The sequence below is a fragment of the Felis catus genome, chromosome B1 (assembly GCF_018350175.1).
Source record: "Felis catus isolate Fca126 chromosome B1, F.catus_Fca126_mat1.0, whole genome shotgun sequence".
Classification (NCBI taxonomy): Eukaryota; Metazoa; Chordata; class Mammalia; order Carnivora; family Felidae; genus Felis; species Felis catus.
This window is the reverse complement of record NC_058371.1, coordinates 188,939,111-188,964,573: the sequence shown is the minus strand read 5'-3', so window position 1 is coordinate 188,964,573 and position 25,463 is coordinate 188,939,111. Positions and strand designations below refer to the sequence as shown.

General features: G+C 38.8%; 1 protein-coding gene across 12 annotated transcripts in view; it reads left to right on the top strand.

The window, feature by feature from the left end:
• The window catches only part of SLIT2 (slit guidance ligand 2), a 374,968-nt gene that overhangs the window by 340,779 nt on the left and 8,726 nt on the right, over window positions 1–25,463 (top strand). For all 12 annotated transcript variants that reach the window (XM_045056548.1, XM_023253270.2, XM_023253268.2 and 9 more), the window contains 5 exons: window positions 3,884–3,977; window positions 10,235–10,372; window positions 10,483–10,723; window positions 12,078–12,208; window positions 24,842–24,996. In XM_045056548.1, the coding sequence (XP_044912483.1) occupies window positions 3,884–3,977; window positions 10,235–10,372; window positions 10,483–10,723; window positions 12,078–12,208; window positions 24,842–24,996 (759 nt within the window). The remainder of the gene's footprint in view (window positions 1–3,883; window positions 3,978–10,234; window positions 10,373–10,482; window positions 10,724–12,077; window positions 12,209–24,841; window positions 24,997–25,463) is intronic.

The following is a 25,463-nucleotide window of genomic DNA, read 5'->3' as shown; positions in this document are numbered from 1 at the left end:
TCAGGAAGAAAGGTAGCCATTGATGATATTATATCAGGCAGGCCCTGGAGCATCAAAAAAGCAAATACAGTTACCTTATTTTCCATAATTTTTCCCTGATTTTTTCACTAATTTGATACTAGCTCTGGCTACACATAGAAAGAAGGAAGGGAAAGGAAAGGAAAGGAAAGGAAAGGAAAGGAAAGGAAAGGAAAGGAAAGGAAAGGAAAGGAAGAAAAAGAAAAGAAAGAAAGAAAGAAAGAGAAAAAGAAAGAAAGAAGGAAATACAGGGAAAGAAAGAAAAGAAAGAAAAGAAAGAAAGAAAAAGAAAGAAAGGGAAGGAAGGAAGGAAGGAAGGAAGGAAGGAAGGAAGGAAGGAAGGGAGGGAGGGAGGGGCAGGCATAATGTTCACTCAATACTGTAAGTTTTAGGAGAAATTTTCAATAGTAACTAAAAGCATATGAGTGAACTAATGTTAGTGCATTTTATTTCTGTTCTTCCTGGAAAACGAATGCAGCTTTCAAATGTCCAACTTTTCTTTACTGGTTGAGAAGTAGATCTAAACTTGTACATTTGTCTGTAGAGCTTGCTACAATTCCCATCTTATGCTCAGTTCTTGAGTTTCACCTCTGTGGGACAGTATTTGAACTTTAAAACTACCTTCACTCCAACACAGCAGAATCCAATATAATTTGAAAAAAATAAATAGTCCAATGAAAACATTTAATATTTGGCCAGAGGAAAGTTAAAGTCATGCTTAAAGGAAAGTCATAAGTACTTATTATTAATTATGGGTGACTAATTATTACCCATTGAACAGAAAATTGTCTAAATGCTAAATTGAAGTCCACGTTGAATATAGGTCAACAAGATAGCACTCTTATCTTAAAAAGCATGTATCTTTTTTCAATAACTATTATTTTAGTGCGTCATAACATCATACTTTATAGATAGGAAGGCAAATATGCCAAGAATACTGCTCTCAGTGCTCTTACAGTCAAAGAAAGGAAATGAGGTAAACACCAGTAATATCCAGCACATCCAAAACCATACAGCTCTGTGCCCTTTCCTTATTAAATGGTTGTCAGGAACATTAAGCAACTCCATATTTATACAGTGTTTGAAACTATCTGGCACACAGCAGTAAACACTGTATAAATATTTATTAAGTCAATAAGTAAATTCATACAATAGATGTGCCATAAGATAGGCACAGGCAAACATGAAATATAAAAATTGTAGATAGCTAACAAACTCATAAAGAGGGGACATATAATGGATGGAAAAATTGACAACAGAACTTATTAAAGTTACTAAAACAAAAGGAAACACCATTAGCCCAGACCTGGAGTTGAGATAAATTCGTAAAATCGTAAATAGACACAGGAGACAAGAGTATAGGTTGCAAAATTTGGCTTTAAAAGTGAGTGATGGAATATAATATTTGTTAGTATTGGTGACACTTAAAGGGAGACAGATCCTTTGTGAAGTAATCAGCCCATCTTCACCAGAATCAAATGTGTAGTTATGTATTGGTCACAAAGAACTATCATACACAAGTTTAGCAATGATTAATACTGCTGCTGTGCTGTTCTTAGAAGGTAGATTCCTTGCAAATTAAGGAACACTTCACATCAGTATAGCTTTTCACATTCAAATTAGCATGTTTTGCCTTAAAGCTGTTAATTAGAGAATGGCCAGTCTGTTTAGCCAACAGTGTCTTACAGCCATCTCCTTTCTTATTCCTTTCCACATCAAGTTTATGGAGAAACACCTGGTGGAGGAGAAAGGGTCAGGTCTAATTTCTTCTCTTAAGAGATGAATTTCTCTTTGTAAAATCATTATGAACTGTGGTATAAGTCAGCTTGATTAGATTGGATTGAGTTGGGTTGGAGTGGATGTAAGTGACTAAGAAATCAAACATTTCCCCTTTTATAATTTTTAAAGCAATTTCTTATTGAGTATTGAGTGGAAAACAATATATATATATATATAATATATATTTTATGATCAATATACAATATACACTTATATATATCTTATATGGTCCCTCTCTATCATCAGTTACTACAACCTACCTTATCTATAGATTACTATAAACAACCTGTATCCAACCAAATAGGTTTGATTGGAAAATTCAAAATTATTTCCTCATGGTAGGCTGATAAATTATAATGAATAAATTCCATCAAGATGTATTACTTAAATAATACTAACTGAAAGTGAAAAGCTTTATATAAACCCTGTTTAAAAGTAGCTCATCATTTATATGTTAAAAACTTTTTGTATCACAAATCTAGAGACACAGACAACTTTCTTACAAAGAAGAAATCTATGAGACTTTCAATGTAATTAGTTCATTTTAAGAGACAGAAAAAAAAAACTAACTTATCATACACCAAATTGACGTAATAACTGACTACATTTATATATTTGCATCATGGATACAGATTCTTGAATATGCCACATTGAGTTGCTAAGCAACTCTTTCTACCAGTTAGCAAAGTTTTTCCTTAAAAGGATAGTCTTATAACAAAGGAATGTGTGTAAACTCCTGGTTTTTAAACAATGCTGTTTAAATCCACACACTTTGAATGAATGAAAGTTCTAATAGTTTCTTGGAAATGAACAGCTGTCTGGATGTGTCACTGTATTCATTCACTTATCGCATATAACACAATTAAAAAGTGATTTAGAGGTAAGGTAGGAAAGGAGATGACTTTTAAATTTTGTATCTTTCCAGTTATTTATTATCTCCCACAGTGATTGGGAAAGTCTCACCAAAAATCATTATTTAGCCAAATATATCTGAAAATAAGATACGACCATATTATTTATATCTGAAGAAATTTCTTAAGAGATTCGCAGGCATACAATTCACCATAAAGTGTCTAGAATCTGCATGGTTATGCTTTTAGCTCTCATTTATTGATAAAATTTGTTCTTTATGAGTTAACTGATACTCTGTCCAGATTCATTCTCCTTTTGCTTTTTTCTTAGTGGATATAACTAAGGAGTAGTCTATTAGCCGTTGCAATTAAGTCATAAGAGAAAAACAACATCTTTTTCTTCCAGACTTTATGAGACTTTGGAGACTATGAAGATATGAGGATTAGTTTTCCAAACATAAAACCACAGAACGGGCCAGACATAAAGGGGTACATACCAAATGAGTCTATTTGTGTCACATTCAGAAACAGGCACAACTCATGTTTGGTCCTGTTAGGACAGTGGTTACTCATCTTGGGGTCAGGTCTCTGGGATGCTGGTAAATGGTATGTTTCTGGATGTGGATGCTGGTTACGTTAGTGGGTTCAGTATGTGAATATTTGTTAGCTATTCATTTATCCTTTGGGTATATGCTATACCTCAGTAAAAAGTCCGAATTAATTTTTTAACGTTTATTCACTTCTGAGAGACAGACAGATAGAGCATGAGTGGGGGGGAGGAGCAGAGAGAAAGGGAGACACAGAATCCGAAGCAGGTTCCAGACTCTGAGCTGTCAGCACAAAGCCCGACGCGGGGCTGGAACTCAGGAACCATGAGATGGTGACCTGAGCCGAAGTTGGATGCTTAACCGACTGAGCCACCCAGGCGCCCCTAAAAAGTCCAAATTAAAACAAATGAAACAACAGAAAATGAAAAGCATTCAGATTTCCTTTTTCTCATTCCAACAGTGTGTTCTAAAGGGGCTCATATTAGTTACAAATCACAATAGTTGTGTTGCCCCAAATCCTGACTGTGTAGCAGCATAACCAGCCCTTTGGATCTTCTGCTTCCGTATCTTGTGATTTATTTTCTCCCCAGTCACAAGCTGTGCTAACCTCTGAGGCCCCTGACAGCCTGCTGGCGGGAAGCCTGTTAACCTTTGTCTGTGAACTAACACCGTTTGCCATGTTAACAGGCGAGTTGTGTGAGGAGAAGCTGGACTTCTGTGCCCAGGACCTGAACCCCTGCCAGCATGACTCCAAGTGCATCCTGATGCCAAAGGGATTCAAGTAAGTCAGAGGCTGCCTCGGGGCTCCCAGTGGGGTGGGAAGAGGGGGTTCTTCAGGAACCTGTTTCTTCACCTTCTTTTCAGGACCTTGCTTCACACCTTTGCTGGGGATGAAAGGGACATACTCTCCAGTGTCAGTGGGATTTTTATAAATGCTGATATACAACATGGACTTTTTTTTTTTTTTTAGTACGCTAAAGAAAATGAAAGAGCATTTCCTTTCATTCCATGGCTCTTCCTGGGAAGTCACGTATGAAATAAATTAGGCTTTGACTGTGTTTACTTAAATGTATTTGAAGGCCACGTAAGGGGCACCTGGGTGACTCAGTCGGTTAAGTGTCTTGAGTCTTGATTTCAGCTCAGGTCATGGTCTCACAGTTCCTGAGTTCAAGCCCTACATTGGGCTGCACACTGATGGCACAGAGCTTGCTTCGGATTTTCTCTCTGTCCCTCCCCCACTTGTGCTCACACGCTCTCTCGCTCTCTCTCTCTCTCTCTCTCTCTCTCTCTCTCAAAATAAACGAAACTTAAAACTATTGAAGGACAAATAAATTTGTAGTATCTACTAGGCACTTTATTATCTGAATGTAAGTTGGTGGTAAATAGGGACTTTAATGTAACTGAAGTTTCTTTGGTCTGTAACAATTCTTAACTCTCCAAGGTGAGGAAGATGGAGGGAACCTTATGTCCCAGGTTGCCCTGGGACAGTTCCAGTTTATGCCTGTTGTCTTAGCATAATTATTAATAGCCCCTCTTTCACCTTACATTTGCCTTCTGTGGGATGATAAAGCATACAGTCACTGTAGATAGAGGGCTCCCTCAAGTGAACTCAGAACTTCAAAATTGCTTCTTTTTCCTCCTCAGTAATCTTCCTGAAATATGTTCGGTATCAGATTAAATTATTTCTTTGCTACAATCCTGAAATAGTTTAAGGGCCTATCAATAGTAAGGTTCTCTTCTTAGAGCTGACAGTGGTTTAGAGATCATCTGGTCCGGATTCATTTTAAACATGAGGAAACCATGGCCCAGACAGGTTGGTGGCTGTCCAAAGATCTCAAGGTTATTCGTTGGCAGAGGTGGGAGCTAGGTCTTACATTTCCCGGTTGGATGATTTTTCTAATATAGGTTACCTCTAAGAAGTTTTGTAGTTGATTAACATTACAGATGGTTTGTTATAGAAGATACTCTGGATTCTCAGGAATGAGACAGCTGGGTTCAAGAGTTGAGCTGTGCTTACATCAGACAATCAACAAATAGAATTATTTGTTCTTTTGCCCACTATGTATTGGGTACCTGCCATGGGACAGGGTGCCCATGTTATGTTATATAGCGTGTTTTTTTTAAGTTTATTTATTTTGAGAGAGAGGGAGAGAGTGAGGCAGGGGAGAGAGGCAGGGAGAGGGGGAGAGAGAATCCCAAGCAGGCTCTGCACTGTGAGCACAGAGCCCAATGCGGGACTCAAACTCATGAACCATGAGATCATGATCTGAGCCAAAGTCGAGAGCCAGACACTTAACTGACTGAGCCATACAGACACCCCCGTTATATAGTGTTTTATAGCTACTCACATTCACATACTTTCTCTTCTCAGTGAAATGACTCAAGCTTAATTGCCATAGGATTCAAAGAATTAAAAATTACTCAGGTCGGGGACAATTTTGTAAGAGAAGATGGGAGGTGAGCTGGATTTCTAACAGTTTGATACTTGTCCACAGATTATCAGACATTCTGAGTTGAATGGGAGATAGGGTCAGTATCTCCAGAACCCCTGCCTTTCAAAAATCAATCTGAATAAAATGTTTATGCTCGTTTTAGTTACAGAATATTTTTTACTCAATTTGTTCAAAATTTTATTATTATTATTTATTTTAGAGAGAAAGAGAGTAAGCAGGGGAGGGGGCAGAGGGAGAGAACGAGGGAATCTTAAGCAGGCTCCACACTCAATGCAAAGCCCAACATGGGGCTCAGTCCCACAACCCTGGGATCCATGACCTGAGCCAAAATCAAGAGTTGGACTCTCGGAGTGCCTGGGTGGCTCAGTTGGTTGAGCATCTGACTTCAGTTCAGGTCACGATCTCATGGTTCGTGGGTTCAAGCCCCATGTCTGGCTCTGTGCTGACAGCTCAGAGCCTGGGGCCTGCTTTGGAATCTGTGTCTCCCTCTCTTTCTGCCCCTGCCCTGTTCATGCTGCCTTTCTCTCTATGTCAAAAATAAATAAACATTAAAAAAAATTTTTTTAAAGAGTCATATGCTCAACCAACTGAGACGCCAGTTTCCTTGAATATTTTTTTTTTGTAATTTTTTTAAGTAAGCTTCGTGCCCGACTTGGGGCTTGAACTCACAACCCTGAGATCAGGAGTCACATGCTCTACCCAACTGAGCCAGCCAGGTACCCCTAAAATTTTAGAATATACAAACACAGTTTTAGCTATAGCACCTGCTGATTCCATTTGATACCTTGTTGAAAAAGAAAATAATATCTTTGAATTCTACTTTTCATTATATTTTAGTTTACAATCCCATGCAAAAAAAACGGACGTCTTCTTGAAATCTTTACCGATACAAAATGCTTCATTGCATTTTGTTCACCCAAGTACTGTATGTCAATTACTTTAACTCCTAGTGCCTTTGATCTGCCCACAGTTAAATTTGGCAAATTGAAAATCCACCACTTACATAACAAATATCCTTTCTCAGAGAAATTCACCAGTCAGGGAAGTGGTTTTCTAGAACTGTTTATCTGCCACACAGGTTTCACAGGGCTTTGTGCATTGTGATTGTAAGATAAAGTGTTAGTGAGACTTAATGGAAACCACTAAAAAATGAGGGAGTTTGTCTTTAATACACTACTCCTTAATTCAATATCTTCTATTACTGTCGATTAAATTACACGCTCGGAAGTGCATCCTGCATCATGGGTTAGCTGATTTGGGAACCTATTGTTTTCAGCAGTAATGTATGAGCTTGTTTTATGGCTGTATGTAGTTTAGCAGAAAGCAGGTGACATCACAGTGTGTGCGATCACTCCCATATTATAAATAATTGCAGGGGGGGTGGGAGGGAGGGGAGGGTGGGTGATGGGTATTGAGGAGGGCACCTTTTGGGATGAGCACTGGGTGTTGTATGGAAACCAATTTGACAATAAACTTCATATATTGGAAAAAAATAATTGCACATTGTCACAAAGGGAGTTGCAAAAAGAAAATGGGCTTAGAAACCAAAAGGACACGAAGTGCTAAAGAAAATCTCTATTGACAAATGTTGTTTGGAAAAACTGTACTGTTAACTTCAAATTCATTTTCTTACTACTAAGCTAACAGCTGGTTTTACTTTCCTTGCTTTATTATATACCTCATAAATCTCCTAAATTGCTTTGAGATATTTTTAGACCATCATATGCCATAAGCAGTATTTTCAAGCATGCATCTTCCTTAGTCAGCCTTTGGGCTTCTAAACAGTATATTTTAGGGCGCCCGGCTAGCTCAGTCGGTAGAGCATGAGACTCTTAAACAGTATATTTTATAGTCTTTGCTTTCTTCCTCACTCCTTGGCAGATAATAGAGTTGAGGAAATGTGATAGGTTTTATTGATAATACAAACCTTAAGGAATTCTTAATTAAATATTTTCTTTTGTTTTGAAATTTGATCTGAGGAGCAAAAGAAAGACAAAAAACAATGTTGGTCATAACGTGACTCCAAGTTCTAATGGGCTTGAAAAATAGTATTTGTAGAGAAGAGAATATGAAACAGCTCTTAGCCACTGGTGGTGAATGTGTGGTTCTCTTATCTTTTACTTTGATTTCTTTTCTCAGATAAATAATTCAGAGTGTTTCAAAGCATTTCTTCTTTCTTTTAATGCCTGGCATTTCAGCGGCTCTGCTCACATTAACATTGATGGAAGCTCTCTTCTCAGACTTTGTCCATCTATTTGAGAATGTATATGGCCACTTAGGATCCATTTAACTTCAGACTTGTTGTTTACTTTGCTTTGTTAGGATTTAGCATTAAAACCACTGGCTCTAGAGCAAGCATGCTTCCTCAGTGAGCTCATTTTATTTTCCTAATTTATACATGCGGAGCTGAAAGTCTGTTCTCCTTAGAGGGTATATACCCCCATGTATTTTAATTCATCAGCCCTCCAGTAACTCTTAAATCCTGATTTTGCATTTTCAGAGAAAACCCTCAGTGTTCAGTAATGTCCACATTCACTTGGGCATTTTTAATTATCCTCATTCATTTAAATCCTAATGGCTTTAAAATCAAAAACTGGAACATTAGTAAAGAGTAAACCACAAAGACTTTTATAGAATTATTAAGACTTAATAGAATTATTTTTTAAATACTTGCCATTTATTGATCATGCATTATATATTAAACACCATAGTGATTCTTTTATAGTGTTTTTATTTAAGCATAATGTTTTTATTTAAGCTTTTAACAAACCTGTGAGGTGGAAATTATTTTGTACTGTGTATGTTACAGATGAAGACATGAACACTTAGGAAGCTTAAGTAAGTTAGTCAAGATTGTGTACATGTAAGGATGATGCCAGACTACAAACCCAGTTCTAACTGCAACATTGGAATTCTACAAAGCTAAATAAGCCATAGTTTCCTGGTTTATTTGTTTTTTAAAGTCAGTGAGCCCTCTCTTAAACCCAAAACAGAAATACTCATGGAAGCCCAATGTGTGAAACTAATGAATCACAACAAGAGAGTGTTGGGGGAGAGGGGAGAGGGGAGGGAAACAGGAAACTGCCAATAGCCTCCTTCCCTTCAGGGGTCCCTTTTCGCCCCTCAAAGCACAGATTGAAAAGCACTGCACATGCCATGCTACTTTCTCCACACGCAACGATAAAGTATTTCATCCTTCAGTGGTGAGAAATCCAGGCTCTCTTGTCAGATTGCTTGGGTTTAGTACCTTGGCTGTGGCAGTTACAAGTCGAGTGCCCTTGGGTAAATCCCTTAACCAGTTTGTCTGTTAGTTTTCTCACCTGTCATGTGAGGTAGTGGTGATACTGCTGTCACAGGATCATGGAGAAGGATTCCGAGAATCCACATATGCAAAGTGGTTAGAACAGGGCATAGCACCTAGGAAGTGCTCAGAGAACACCACGTGTACTCATGATGGTTCTTCATCAATGCAGCTGAGACCCATCCTTCCCCGGGGCCACCAGAGTGAACAAACAAGCTGAAAGCTATCCATGGAATTGGCTCCTAGATTTTTTTTTATCAGTTTCCCTGTCCTGCTCCACTAGGTCAGCCAACCTCTGCCATAATGATTGTCTGGATTCATTATGAATTAAGGTTTCCAATGCTGACTTTTTTTTTTTCATAAAATACTATTTGATTCCAATACATCCATTCTCTTTTTTTCTTTTATTTAAACTATATCTATATCTATATCTATTTGTAGATAGAGATAGAGATAGAGATAGAGATAGAGATAGAGATAGAGATAGAGATAGAATGAGAGCACGAGCAGGGTAGTGGCAGAGAGAGACAGAGACAGAGAGAGAATCCCAAGCAGGCTCTGCACCATCAGCACAGAGCCCAACATGGGGCTCGATCTCAAGGAGCTGTGAGATCATGACCAGAGCTGAAACCAAGAGTTAGACCCTTAACCGACTAAGCCACCCAGCCTCCCCAATACATCCATTCTCTATTAGGAAACAAAAATGTTAATTATTTTAAAATGTGTTTAATATTTTTGGTAAATTTTATAACATAGCACTTCCATTGTCTCAACTGTTCAAAGGAGTTAGAGCAAATGAAAATAGAGGACACTCTAAGCAAAAATAGTCAGGGTGGAGGGAGGGAGGGCGGGGAGACGGGATGGAGGGGAGAAGGAGGGAGAAGATGGGAAGATGGAGGAGAGGGGAGGGATGGAAGAAAGCAAACAAGATGGGGGAAGGAGAGAAGGAAGGAGGGACACCTGCACATTTGCATCCTCATTTGGTTCATGGATGCTTACTAATTATCACCATTCTGACAGATCCCAGGGAGAAAACGTGGAATAACTGTTTTCTAGGGATCTGTTAATTTGGGGGCTCGATGAGCCTGTTCTATATAAGTTTTGAGTGTTTTGTTTTAGTTTTAATGTACTTTCATTGAAGTTTAGTTGACAAACACTGCTACCTTAGTTCTAGGTGTACTAAGTTTTCTAAAGATAGAGCCCTTTTTGCCTAGATGAAATGCAACTGTTTTGCTTACCTTGGCTCAGTTCAGTTCGAAACTGTTTACCTACTTGTTCAAACAGATGTGACTGCACACCAGGATACATAGGCGAGCACTGCGACATTGACTTTGATGACTGCCAAGATAACAAATGCAAAAACGGAGCCCACTGCACAGATGCCGTGAATGGCTATACGTGCATCTGCCCCGAAGGCTACAGGTAAAAGTAGAAATAGAGCTTTGTGGTAGAGTGAAGTCTTACAGAAAGACCGCAATTCTCATGCAATTCACACGCAACTAAAAGCAATGTGTTCTTTCTGTTTCCTTTAGTGGCTTGTTCTGCGAATTTTCTCCACCCATGGTCCTCCCCCGTACCAGCCCCTGTGATAATTTTGATTGCCAGAACGGTGCCCAGTGCATCATCAGGATAAATGAGCCAATATGCCAGTGTTTGCCAGGCTACCAGGGAGAGAAGTGTGAAAAGTTGGTTAGTGTGAATTTTGTAAACAAAGAGTCTTATCTTCAAATTCCTTCAGCCAAGGTCCGTCCACAAACGAACATCACTCTGCAGGTAAGACATCCCCCACCAGCAAGGGCTGATTTCATCCTAAACCACATTTAACTAAATCATAAACCTCTGGTAGTTTGTGAGTGATACTATTTCCTAAAGAGACAGTTATCGACTGCACAACGCAGTGACAGAAAATGTTCTCTGTATGAAAATCTTCAGTTATTCTTCTCTATAACATTTGTGTTTTTCAAAGCTAAATGGGAACCAGGTATTTTTATTCACTACTTGATTGTGAAACACATAGGGCGCAACAAAATATATGGTTTGTGCTCTGGTAAAGGTATTTTTATTCAATTTTTTTTTTTTATGACTCAGAGTTCAGGCTCTGTGCCCTGTGAGATGGGGCCAGGGGGGTGGGGAGGGTGCTGTTAGGAATTCTGTAGGTGAGGAGAACACCGGTCAGACAAGACCTTGACAAAACATTCAGCCGTTGTCTTTTAACTCTTCCCCCGGAAACTTTAAGAAGCGACATGAAATTAACAAACTGATCTTATTTTAAGACTTTTCACCAAGTCACTGTGTCCCCTTAAGCAAGTCATTCGGACCTGCACGAAGGAGGTGAGACTAGATTAGGAGTTATGAATTCAGGACACACAGGGGCAAGCTGGGACTGCATGTTTATTTTATCTGGTAGGAAAAATATTTTAATATATTTTGAATTCAGATGGCCTTAGCCAATTAACATAGGCGTCACTCCTTATTCAGGTTACCTTGACACTCCAAGTGAGTGTCATGAGTGAGGGTCCTTAACCGTCATGAGGAATGGGACTCAGGAAGGCAGACGGGCCTTCCGTAGAAAGCCTGTCTCCCTGTCTTCCAGCATTTGCCATAGCAGATTGTTACAAGAAGAACCTAGTGGGTTTCAGGTAGAAATCCTAATTTTTACTGACTTGGTCCTCAAAAGCCCACAAAGGCTAGAAAGCAGGATAAAAACAGATCTCCCACTGTTCATGCCATAACTGTGAAGAATGTTTTTTTATGTGGACTATAAAAATCAGTCTCACTCAGTGCAGTTACATTTCGTATATGCCATAAAGACAACGTGGAACAGGAGTGAAAAGAACAGGTAAGTGAAGATCTCCAGCAGAGAATGTTTTAGGCACACCCAGTGGTGTTTACTGAAGTGTCTGTTACTGTGTTGTTGGCTTTTTTAATTCTTTATGAATCTATTTGCATCAAAGTAATTTAGGAACGGGTCACCTTTCAAGTCGTCCTGTCAGCGCGCGCTACTGTTTTCTCATAGCTATAAGGAAAAAAATAAGCTGTAGGAAAAACTCTTCACTAAGCAGTCTTCTTTTTGATGAAGTACGTGTGGATGACGGTGCGTCCTAATGTCAGGGTTACTTCCTACTAGATTGCCACAGACGAAGACAGTGGAATCCTCCTGTATAAAGGCGACAAGGACCATATTGCCGTCGAACTGTATCGGGGACGGGTTCGTGCCAGCTACGACACCGGCTCCCACCCGGCTTCTGCCATTTACAGGTGAACATCTCTTGGTTACTGAGAGAAGAGCCGTTTCTCCTCTATTTTTCTGTAATGGTGAGGGGAAGGAGTAATTTGGCCACAGCAGGCTTATGATCGGTGTCTCATTTAGGGGCCCGGCAGGAACAGGTGCCATACTCAAGTTGGATAATGGAGGAGAGATTCTTAAGGGGACTTTTTACAAAGATTGGTAGGGATAGTACAGTAACCTGGGACCAGTAACGAGGGATACAGCTACTGCCCATATGCCTGAAGGGGTAAGTGGAGGCAGCACTCTTGGAAATCCATGCTCAGAAAGGGACTCGTGGCAAGGACTGCCTTGGCAGGAGATGCGACCTTCAACAAAGGGATGCAGTCAGTCCTTGGAGGAGGAACCAGGACTTTTAAATACCCAGCCATCCTTCTCCTGCCCAACAGCCCCTGCCTGTGCTCCCCTTTGGCCAAATCAAATTCCAGACAAAAAGGAACCCACTGATCACAGTAATGTAGTTTGCACATGAATCTCCCAGACCCCAGAGCAGAGTGAATACAGGTGGAGAGTAGCTCTAGAAAAGAAACTGCAAGATATCCAGCACAGTGAGGAATTTAACATTACCTTTCATTCAGCAGTACTTATTGAGCACCTACTGTGTGCCAGGCCGTGATCCAAGCTTTAAGGAACAACACCCTTGCTCTTAGGGAGATTACACATAATAAGCCAAGGGACACATATAATATGTGACCGGTAATGTGATTTATTTTGGAAGTTCCCTAATAACACAATGATAATGATGATATTTTGAAGATACAAAAGGGGTCGTATTCATGGGGCATAAATTTCGCTGGAAATGTGCTTTTTGCATAAGATTAACCTCTGTTGGATCTCAACACTAATTCACTATCATAGAAATAACTGCCACCAATTAGAGCGAGGTCACAAAGTCATATGCAGTCAGGGTTTTTCAGGCAGGTAACTTAAGTGAACTAATCAGGCCGGCTGTAAGAGAAAACTGTGTCCTCATCATTTTACTCTTGAAAAAATCAAACTTTTTAAAATTACATTAGTACTTCCATGATAAATAGCCTTGATGTTGGCAGTGTAATAGAAGTGGCTGTGACAGGAGTGAGCTAGAAGCAAACCTGTGTCAAAACAGGGCCAGACTGCATCTACCCAACTCTCCCTAAATGCTGCCATGGGAAAATGTGGGCCCCAGTTTTACCACAACTCCTGAGTTTTCAAGGAAAGGCATAAATCTGGATGTTTTAATATAAGTGTTCCATCCTTGAAGTATAGACTCATATTTAAAAAAAAAAATACTATATGTGGTGAACAAAAAGCGTCTGTAAGCCAAATACTGATGACACATTTTGGGGGCATTGATTGGGACATAAAGCTGGAGATACTGGCCTCTATATTACCTTTTTTTATATATTTATGTATTTATTTTAAGAGAGAGAGGGAATGCAAGCAGGAGCGAGAGAGAGAGAGAGAGAGAGAGAGAGAGAGAGAGAGAGAATCCCAAGCAAGGTCTGCACTGTCAGCACCCAGCCTGATGTGGGACTTGATCTCACAAACCGTGAAATCATGACCTGAGCCAAAATCAAGAGTCAGACGCTTAACCAACTGGCACCCCTGGCCTCTATATTATTGATGTGTGTATCGATGTGCTTCAAAACCCTTCACGTCCTATCCCGATCCTTTATAACAGTCCCGAGAAAGTAGGTGCCAATTGTAGGCCATGAATGGAATTCAGGAAGTCCTCTTAGTGGTGAGCTAACCCACTTGGGAATATTTAGAGCATGGAAACAAACACATCATTATTGGTTTCCAAATGGAGTATGAATTTCATGTCCAAATGGTGATGAATTAATGCCAACATTTTAGATACTGCTAGGCCTTAAATTATATAGCCTCAATTTGTTTGAGCCTGTAAAAAAGTTTCAGAATGTTGGTTTTGTGGTTCATTTTTGTTTTTTACTTTTCTCTTTTATTTTATGCAGTGAAAGAGCACAGCACTCTCAGAAACCATAGTAAAGGTTCTTGAAGTTGGTTTATTAAAGCTAGTGTTCACATAAAATATACTTAAAATACTTCTAGATAAGTTGTAGAAACCCATGTGGTTATATCAAAATGAGAAGTTACCATAAAGAGCTTATCTTCAGTCTATGTCTTACCATCGTTGCCTGACAAACAATAGAACATACCATATGAAGTTTACAAAAAAGAATAATATCACATAATATGCTTTTCTTTATGAGCGAGAAGTTCACTTCTCTGTTTGCAGATCATCTAATGGGGACATCTGTTGTAAGGTCCAGGGAAAACAGTTTTCATTTAACTCTTGGTTTTTGATTTATGGCACAAAAATTAAGAAAATCATCACATTATTTTTAAGTATAAGAAAAGTCATCACATTATTTTTAGGTAAAAGAAAAGCAACAATAACCTAGAATTCAGATAGACAGATGATTGATTGGCTGATGATTGATATTGATATGTGTATATTATATGTGTATGAATATATTAATACTTCAGTATGGAATAGAAAACAAATGCTTCTGTGAAACAGAAACTATAGAGAACAGTTGAATTATTTCAGCACGCTAAGAGATTTTAGTTTTGGCAAGTAAAAATCCTGGTGCTAAGATGTGTGTTCAGATCTAGGCTTGACCAATTACTGGGGGAGAAACTTGGAGCAGATACTTAATGTTTCTGTGTCTCATAAATCATAGCTATAAATAACGATACAGCACGTACCCCATAAAGTCACTCTGAGTATTAAATCCCAAACTTAGCTCTGTCCTCACTCCTCACTCACATTGTCTTCATTCTCATCTGCATGTAGCAATACAGGAACATTTTTCTGTTATCTATTTCTGGAGTATAGCAGGGGAGTTGAAAGTGTATTCTCTATCCTTACCCATTAACACTAGAAGTACAGATTGTTTGGGGCGCCTGGGTGGCGCAGTCGGTTAAGCGTCCGACTTCAGCCAGGTCACGATCTCGCGGTCCGTGAGTTCGAGCCCCGCGTCAGGCTCTGGGCTGATGGCTTGGAGCCTGGAGCCTGTTTCCGATTCTGTGTCTCCCTCTCTGTCTGCCCCTCCCCTGTTCATGCTCTGTCTCTCTCTATCCCAAAAATAAATAAAAAATGTTGAAAAAAAAATTTAAAAAAAGAAGTACAGATTGTTTACCATTTCCATAGAGGGCAATTGAAAATATGTATCCAGGTTACAAATACATTTACTCTCTAACCTATGAAATCCCAGTTCTGGGAATTTGTGCCACAGATATACTTGAAGATACAGACATGATATGTGCACAGCTACTGCACTGCATCATTGATTACAAAAACAAAAGTTAGGAAACAGCCCTTTTCTAGTTTATACAATGGAATGTGCTGTTTAAAAGGGAGGTGGAAAGGGAAAAAGGAGGTTTTCTATGTAGGACACAGAAAGATTTTCAAGGTGCGGTGCTCTGTTCAAAAGAAAAAGAAGGCAGAAGAGTGTCAAAGGTGGGTAAATAAATACATGTATTTTTATGTCCATGCATTTGCATAATGAAAAACAGAATGGGGCGCCTGGGTGGTTCAGTCAGTTGAACATCCAACTCTTAGTTTCAGTTCAGGCCATGATCCCAAGGTTGTGGAATAGAGCCCCACATCGGCTCTGTGCTGAGCAAGGAGCCTACTTGGGATTCCCTCTCTCTCTCTCTCTCTCTCTCTCTCTCTCTCTCTCTCTGCCCCTTCCCTGTGCTCACACATGTGCACTCTCTCACTCTCTCTCAAAATAAATAAGTAAATATTTTTTTAAAAGGAGAGAGAAACTAGGAATAGACAGCAAAGAGTGGGATGGAAGCAAGAGATTTGTGTATGAACACCACTTCACATCATTTTGATTTTTGAGCCATTTGAATGCCATTACCACTCAAACTAAAATTAAATAGAAAAGGACAGGTGCTCTAAAGATAGTCTGCCTTGATTCAAGCCCCAGCACTGCCATCTAGTAACTGTGTGCCACGGGTAAATCGCATAAGCTCTCTGGGCCTCACTCACCTGGTAAATGGGTGTAGTGGATCATGGTTCCATTTTGTGGGATTGTAGTAAGAATTTTCTGTTTGATACATGAAAAATATTTAGAACAACACATACCAAATAGTGCTAGCTATTGGGATCATAAATTTAGAATGTCCGAAATACAGCTTATTTTCTTTGCTTCACCCAAACCTGTGTCCCTGTCACATTCCTCCTGTCATTGAGAGGCGTCATAAACCTGGAGTTCCTCCTCATCTTTTTCTTTCCCTCACCTTCAACTTGAAATAGGTCCCAAGTCTTCCTTCTGCTCTTACTAATTTTCTGGCATTTATCCAAATGCTTCTGACCTTGCTCAGGCCCTACTAAAATGTGACCTCTGATGAAAGGTACTCCTTCTCCATCATTATAGAGAAAGCCATCAATAACACTGTGGCCATCTGCTCTCCCATAAATTGCTTAGTAATTATTTTGTCTGGTTGAATTAAATGTTCAAATCTTGGTGTTTCTACTTTATGTAACATTATTAAAATACACTAATGTTTTAAAAGGGAGTAGTCTTACGTATTGTTACACCAGAAAATATGTTCAGTTTAATTGCATGATGTTATGTTATAAAACATTTAATGTAGTAAAAATTTATTTTGCAAATTCTGCATTATTTAATGTGCTGTTGGAACACTGTGTGTGGGAATAAGTTTGTACATTGAGTGCCTCTTTTCAGGTGTCTGGTTAATCTTCAACATTGATGGAAATGGATTTTGTTTATTTTAGTAAATGAAATCTGATGAAATTAGGGGAAAATAATTATACATTAAATTGTTTCTCTATGATTTTTTTTTGGTTTAAAAGGCTTCATTTTATTTTATTTTATTTTAATGTTTATTCATTTTTGAGAGAGAGAGACAGAGCGCTAGCGGGGGAGGGCCAGAGAGAGAGAGGGAGACACAGAATCTGAAGCAGGTTCCAGGCTCTGGGTTGTCAGCAGAGAGCCAGATGTGGGGCTCAAACTCACAAACAGTGAGATCATGACCTGAGCTAAAGTCGGATGCTCAACCAACTGAGCCACCCCGGTGCCCCTCATTTTATTTATTTATTTTTAATATTATTTTTTAATGTTTATTTTTGAGAGCCAGAGAGAGACAGAGAGTGCAAGCAGGGGAGGTTCAGAGAGAGAGGGAGACACAGAATCCGAAGCAGGCTCCAGGCTCCGAGCGGTCAGCACGGAGCCCGATGCCGGGCTTAAACTCGCAAACCACGAGATCATGACCTGAGCCGAAGTCAGATGCTCAACTAACTGAGCCACCCAGATGCCCCAAGACTTTATTTTAGATGTCAGTCATTGTCTTAAATGGATCGATATAAGAACCATTATATCGTGGAATTATGTCTAGAGAGAGCAGTTAACATAGTTTTAAGTGTGTTTAAGAGATCCCAAGATGTAGCAGTTATTCCTCCTTCACAGAACTGAAGTAGCCTGCACATTTTCTCATTTTATCTCTTCTATCTGACAGAAGACTGAAGTTTTTTGCAGACCTACATACCACTACCAGGGCCAGCCATGCAGGCAGGGGTGGGGAGCTACTGTTTTCAAATAGCACACATCAGAATCACCCGAAAAATGTGTCAGAAAACAAATCAGTGGGCTACACCTCTAGTTTCTGATTCAGATCTCGGATGAGCTCCCACACGTTCATTGCCGCAAGCTCCCAGGTGACGCGCTGGCCCAGGGACCACAATTTGAGAATCACGTGTGTAAAAGGAATATATTTGAGCTGTGCTCCAAGAGCCAGTGGTGTGCATCTCTTCCCGTATCCAAATTCTGGGACATCATGCCTGATGTTGATGTAGAAATCAGCCGTGTTGGGGATGTGTCCACCACGGCGGTCAGCAAATGCTACAAGTCCGGACTCTTTTTCTTGTGTCAGGGAACTGGTTTTACACACTGCCAGCACCCTACTGTCTAAGGAACCTGATCTGCAACAACAGAGATGACAGAAGTTTCATAACAAGTGAATGAATGTAGAATATCACACACATGCCTAATTTTTATTGTGCTGAGAGAATAGCATGAAAAGGGACTTGGTAATAATGCCATGAATGAATGAATGAATGAATGAATGAATGAATGAGGTTGACTGCCTAAACTTAAAGCTACCATCAGCAGTAGATCCTGAGATAGGGATGGATTTTTTTTTCTCAAGCAGGCTAACAATTGCCCTTCAAAGTGACATTTTTTTTTCATCCAGACAAGCAGAAACTTAAATAATAATAATAATAATAATAATAATAATAATGGTACGCTTCTTTCTTTAGATTCAGATTAATGTTATTTTCCAAACCAGACAGCTTCTTGGGAAACATAGTCAACTACTATTTAAAAATGAGGAAACCAGGGGTGCCTGGGTGGCTCAGTCAGTTGAGCGTCTGACTCTTGGTTTCAGCTCAGGGCATGATCCCAGGGGCCTGGGATCGAGCCCCGCATCAGGCTCTGTGCTTAGCATGGGAGCCTGCTTAAGATTCTCTTTTCCTCAGGGGCACCTGGGTGGCTCAGTCGGTTAAGTGTCCAACTTTGGCTCAGGTCATGATCTCATAGTTCGCGAGTTTGAGCCCTGCATCGGGCTCTGTGCTGACCGCTCAGAGCCTGGAGCCTGCTTTGGATTCTGTGTCTCCATCTCTCTCTGCCCCTCCCCTGCTTGTGCTCTCTCTCTCTCTCTCTCTCTCTCTAAAAAGTAAATAAACTTAAAAATAAATATTCTCTCTCTCTAAAAATAAAATAAAATAAAACAAAATAAAATAAAATAAAATAAAATAAAATAAAATAAAATAAAAATGAAATCCAGCTTCCAATTATGGAATGAATAAGTCACGGGGATAAAGGGTACAGTATAGGGAATATAGCCTGTGGTACTATAATAGCATTAGACGGTGACAGAGTCTAGCTACACTTGTAGTGAACACAGCATAATGTATAGAGCTGTTGGATTGCTGTGTTGTATACCTAAAACTAACATTGTGTCAACTGTAATTTTTAAAAATTAAATTAATTTTTTAAATGAGGCAATCAGATGAACCATCTTATGAAAGCGGAAATTGTACCACGCGTTAAGCAGTTTTCGTATTTAGGGAACAACACGACATCAGAGGATTTTTCCCTACCAATTATTAGGTTTGTTTGGCTATACAGCCTCTGGGTTATGCAACTTACAGTCTTACATGAAAAAAAAAAAAAAAACAAAAACAAAAAACAAGGAGAAGGAGAAGAATTTAGTCTCATTGGAAAAACAAACAATAGACAGAATCTGCGAGGCCTCATTTCCAAGATAAACACTCAGCAGTTCTTGATAATGCCGTATGGGAAGGCAGCACTGTTTACCAGCTTTATAACTTTGAGCAAGTTACTTCACCCCTTTGGGCTTCTATTTCCTAGTCTAAACAATTGGAAATATACCTGTTTTTCATGTGTGGTTTTGAGAACTGGAAGTAACACATGTAAAATCCCTGCTATAGTGCTAGGGCACAAGTGGCTCACAATAATTACTGATGCTGGTGGCTTATGGATATTCTTAATGCTCAGATATCCTGATAAGGAAGGTAAATACAAGTGTCATTGCCTTACATGTGACTCTTACTGTATGTTCAAATATATAAGTCCCTTTTTTATTTTAGTGCATTTTTATTTAAATTAGGTAATTTGCCTCAAAAGCACTTATTAAAATCTAAGTGTGCTTGGTCAATCAATTATTTCGTAAGACATCCCTTTGAAAACTTGTATGCACCTGCATTAATACCTTTAATCCCTGGGGCACCTGGGTGGCTCAGTCAGTTAAGCCTCTAACTTGGGCTCAGGTCATGGTCTTGCCATTCATGAGTTCAAGCCCATATTGAGCTCTCTGCTCTCAGCAGCAGAGCCCTCTTCAGGAATTCTGTCCCCCTCTCTCTCTGTCCCTCCCCTGCTCTTACTCTCTGTCTCTCTCAAAAATAAATAAACATTTAAAAAATAATAATAGTACCTTTAATCCCCTTTGACCTCCTATTCCTTTTGATTTGAAGACATAAACAGGGAAATATTTCATCACCATCTCCACAGATGAAGTATCTTCATCCCAGGGATAATCAAAATGAGATGACCAGTTGAATTGGTCTGGCTTCTGATTCCTATTTCATTGCATAGAATATGCCAACAGATTCTCTAAATTTTTAAGGGGAAAAACTAGAGCTCATATAAGCCAAGTAAACTGTTTGCCTTTATTAAACTATTGAAATACCTTAAGATTTAAAGTCAAGATAGAAATATAAAAATGTCATGTTGATGCATCCTACATTAAAAAAAGGGGGGAAGGAAGGAAGGAAGGAAGGAAGGAAGGAAGGAAGGAAGGAAGGAAGGAAGGAAGGAAAAGAAAAAAGAAAAGGAAGGAAGGAAGGAAGGAAGGAAGGAAGGAAGGAAGGAAGGAAGGAAGGAAGGAAGAAAAGAAAAAAGAAAAGAAAAAATCCCCATAGGCAATTTAGAGCCTCTCTTCTTTTAGGCTCTGAGTTTTTAAACTCTTTTTCTGTAACAAAACCACAAGACATAGTTGAGTAACTGCTTTGTTTTCATACATCCACTGAGAAAATCAAGAAAACAAAATCTCAGCTAATAGGCAAGTGTAGTAAAACTAAATGCATACTAATGGTAATAAATTCGATGTGTGTTCCCAGTGGAAAGTCTCAATGTTAAGTGATTCACTTGTGACTCTCATGAGTCATCAACTACACAGTTCCCTCGGGAGTAGTGAAAGAGCATATCAATACTTCTCAGAACCCAAAAGGATGTTGTGCATTGTGAGTGGATAGGTAAGAATGACCGGGATAGACTGTAAAATCGATGATGGCTCAGTTGTATCTTGTAACAACTGATGTGTTAGTCACTGCTTTTATTTTAAATGGTATAGAGGCAAAGGATTTCTGGACATCCCCTGGTTAATCGCCTGCTTCAAAGGGCAGCATGAAACACCAATTTAGACTATTCTTAGCTCTCAAGTACTCTCTTCAGGCTCATACACACAGTATCATCTTAATGAGCAAAGAATCTAAAAATATTAATTTCACACTACTTATCTGTCAAAAGACCATGGTGAGGCCTCATTTAATTCCAGGGAAATATAAATGGAATTAAGTTTAGTGATAACTTTTGGGAGGAAAAAAATCTAACCAGTCTAAATTTCACATATGATTGGGAAAATAGAATCCCATTCCATGTTTGAAATCTATGTACTTTATATGTCTTCTCATAACCTTCAGACTCGAATTATATGATTATGACTTTGAGGGCGACTGGGTGCCTCAGTCGGTTACAAGTCCATCTTTGGCTCAGGTCCTGATCTCATGTTCGTGGGTTCGAGTCCTGCGTTCTGTCAGCACAGAGCCTGCTTCAGATCACCTGTCTCCCTCTCCCTCTGTCCCTTACCTGCTCTCACTCTCTCTCCATTTCTCAAAAATAAACAAACATTTTTTAAATAAGATTATTACTTTTTCTTTTCTTTTTTTTTTTTTTTTTTTACAATTCGATGATTTCTGGTAAATGTACCAAATTGTGTAACCATCATATAAGTGTTTTTTTTTTTTTCATAGAACGTTATTCTTGGGATATTTGGGAGAAAAATCACCTATTAGAAGCTTGGTAGTGATGAGAACACATGCCATTTGTATAGTACTAGTTACTTTTCAGGTTTTTTATTGTAAATGTGGCATGTAATAATTAAAAATGTGTATTCTAGAAGCAGGAACCCCAGCTTCCAATCTGTTTTAGCAGCGGGCTTTGCCCCCTTGAGTACCCTAAGTGCCCGGTTGTTAGGGTTGTTTTGATTCTTAAAAGAGTTATTACATGTGAAGTTCTTAGAACAGCACCCGGCCGATAGTCTGGGCTAAGTAATTCTTTGGTCTTATTATTTGCATTTCCCTGATGAGGAAAATAAAACAGAAAAACGACTTGAACTCACACTAATCCAATGACACACATCTTAAGGAGGACACACTGAACCAGATTTATCTCCCAGTATTTCCTGCAGAATATGACTACCGAAAAATCCAAATTTTTAAGTAAAATTCATCTTTCGGATGTCCTTCCCTGGGTCTGCTTGAAACCTCTTTACTATACCCATAATCCAGTTAGTAGTGCTAAAAAACTGTATGTTATTGTTAATAAACCTCCCTCGCATTTCATTTACTTAACATGCATCTTTTGAGCATCTACTCTTTATCAGAAACTTTCCTGGATACATTAAGGAATACAGAAATAAATAACACATGGCTCCTGCTTTGAAGTAGCTTACTCAGTTATACTGCATCAAACACTATCTTTAACGATGGCATGCCAGTGTTGATTGTCTAAGACTGATGTGTGACCAGAAACCCATTTTCTAGTACAAATGGGACTTTTCTTTGCAAATGTAAAGAAAAAAGGAAGTCCTGTGTTAATATTTATGACTTAATCAAGGTCAGTGCTCATACAGCAGTCATAGAAAACCACTTACATATTGTATATGATCACAACGGAAAAAGCAATTAATTGGTCCCCACTCTCTCTATGCACATCTTCGTTTTAATAGTTTACGTAAAACTTTTAGTAACTTGAACAAGATATGCCCCCAAAGAAGCTGTTATATTTCTGCTAGTCTTTAGCATTATTTTACAGTTAATATTGAAAATAAAGCTAACTAATTTCTTCCTGAAGAAGATACTGAAATAATACTGGATTATTTGTATGATGATGGCGGTGGCAGTGATGGTGATGCTGATACCTAACTTTTAACTTTGCACTTTCTATATGCTGGATGTCTCACTCTGCACTTGTAAAAAAATATATATTTCATACGACCTCAAATTAATCACCAGAGGGTGAAATATATATTAACATTTACTGAAGAGAAGACTGAAGTGTATAAGCAATTAAGTAACTTATCTAAGGTCAAACATTTCATAAATACAAGACCAGAATTCAAATCCAGGTTCATCTGACTCTAAAATCTGTATGCTTACGCATTAGCTAATAATACCATCTGGTATATTCCTTTAGAAGACAATCCTATTTAAGACCAGTAGCAGTTGGTATCCAACTTTTTTAGTGAATGATTTTCCTGTATATTGTTTCCTCTGTTGATTTTAATGGTATTGAGTGTTGGGATAATTAAATCTGCAGAAGATAAAAACATTGATTGGCAGATTTAATATTTATCATTCAAAAGATGATATCTGAGACAAATTATCAAAGATCTTTGTACGTGTGAACTCTTGCAACCATTTAAAACCAGAAAACTTCAAATATTTTCACAGTTCTGCAGAATGGTTTAGAGTGTGGTCAAACCACAAAAACTTTTTATTCTGTGTTGGCAAACAAAGGGATATGATTAGATACCTGTGGTGAGAACCATACAGAAATGTCAACACATTTTTTTCTGTTATTTTCCAGGCGTGGCCTATTTGCAATCTTAAATATCAGTACCCAGAAATTTAAGCAATCAGCTTGTATAGGGAATATTAAGTATGCACAGTTTCTCTATCACATGCTCCCATATTTCCATGTTTGAGCCTTTTTTTTTTCCATCTTCCTAGTTGACATCCCAGCATATTGGGTCTTTAATATTCACTACTTACTTTTGGCCCCAACTACTTACTTTTGGCCATATTTTGCCCCCATGGTGGGAGGTTAATATATTCATGACACTGCCATGTATCAATTCTTGTTTTCTTCATTGGTCCCATGCTCCTCTTTGCTGTTAACCCATGTGCTAGATTTACAAGCACACTTCACAGCCATATAGCACCTGCCTAGTAATCGTACCCCAGTTCATCTTATTTTAACTCCCCATTTTTCATTTATCTTTGTTTCTTAATCTTTTTGTTTTTAGCCATTTTGTGAATTTCCATATGCCCTCTCAAATTCTGGAATGACTGTTAGACCTGTCCCTTAAAAGTAATAGAAAACTGAAGAAGCATTGTCAACACTACTGGCTATGACTGTGTTAAGCATTCCATTGAATCTGTTACTCTCCACTGAGCATAGACTTCTTCACAGTAATCTCATTTGATGGCCATCCCTCTGAAAATGCAAGGAAGGGAAGAGTGTATTATCAGTTAATACATTTTACCAAGCACAATGATCCCACCAAGTTGATTCTTCCTGTATCTGTGTGTGTGTTCGGGTAAGTCTTACTGTGCAGCATTTAAAAGATCAAAGCCAGTGATAATCTATAGAGGATATCTGGCACCAATGTGGGTTCTTTGTCTTAAATACAATTTGGAGTAACAGTGTCTAGAAAAACAAAACTTTAGTGGCATCTAAAAGCAAAAGAATAAATTATCCTTTATAATTTCTACATAGTGGAAGAATATGACTACAGAGTGATTCAGTGTATCCATTTCCACCCCTCCCAATGGGAAAACAAGCTTACTTTGTATCCATTCCTAAAAAGTAGAAATTGATTGTACTTTATCTTCTATCTTGAAATCAACTACTAGTGTTTGTCTTTATTAATGTTAGATAGGAGTATCTTTTTCCTAAGAAGTGCTTACTGAAGTTTGTATTTTAACTTCTTTTTGTTAATAAAAAGAAAATTGAAGCATTAGTTACGTTGCTTTTTCTTTGTAGCGTGGAGACGATCAATGATGGAAACTTCCACATTGTGGAACTACTTGCCCTGGATCAGAGTCTCTCCCTTTCTGTGGATGGAGGGAGCCCCAAAATCATCACCAACTTGTCAAAGCAGTCGACTCTGAATTTTGACTCTCCGCTCTATGTAGGAGGTAAGCTCTGTTGCAAATCCAGTGGGTCCCCAAGACCTGTGATTCTCACCACAGACTAATTCTGAAGTTGTTGATTCCTGGTATTGTGGCCATTGACCAATAGTGATCAGCCATTGAAAGATGGACAGCATGGATAGAAAAGAAAGAGCCCTGGATATGTGTTAAGAGACCTGTTTTGTGCCTGTCTCAGTCTGTCAATAACCGCTGCTGTGGTTGGACAGGTTCTTGTGGTTCGTATTACGATTGCAAAGTGCCCTTTAGCAAAAACCATCAGAAAATTTTGGAGAAAAATTAGAGGTTTATTATTTCACAAGAGCTGAAAATTACACAGCACACCTGAGGCCACACAGCAAGGTCTTAGGGAGAGAGAGAGAGAGAGAGCACACACGTGAGAGCAATAATGCATGGGCCTGGGATGCTGCTTTTGTTGGGGTCAAGACCAAGCTATAAAGAAAAAGAAAAAAAGT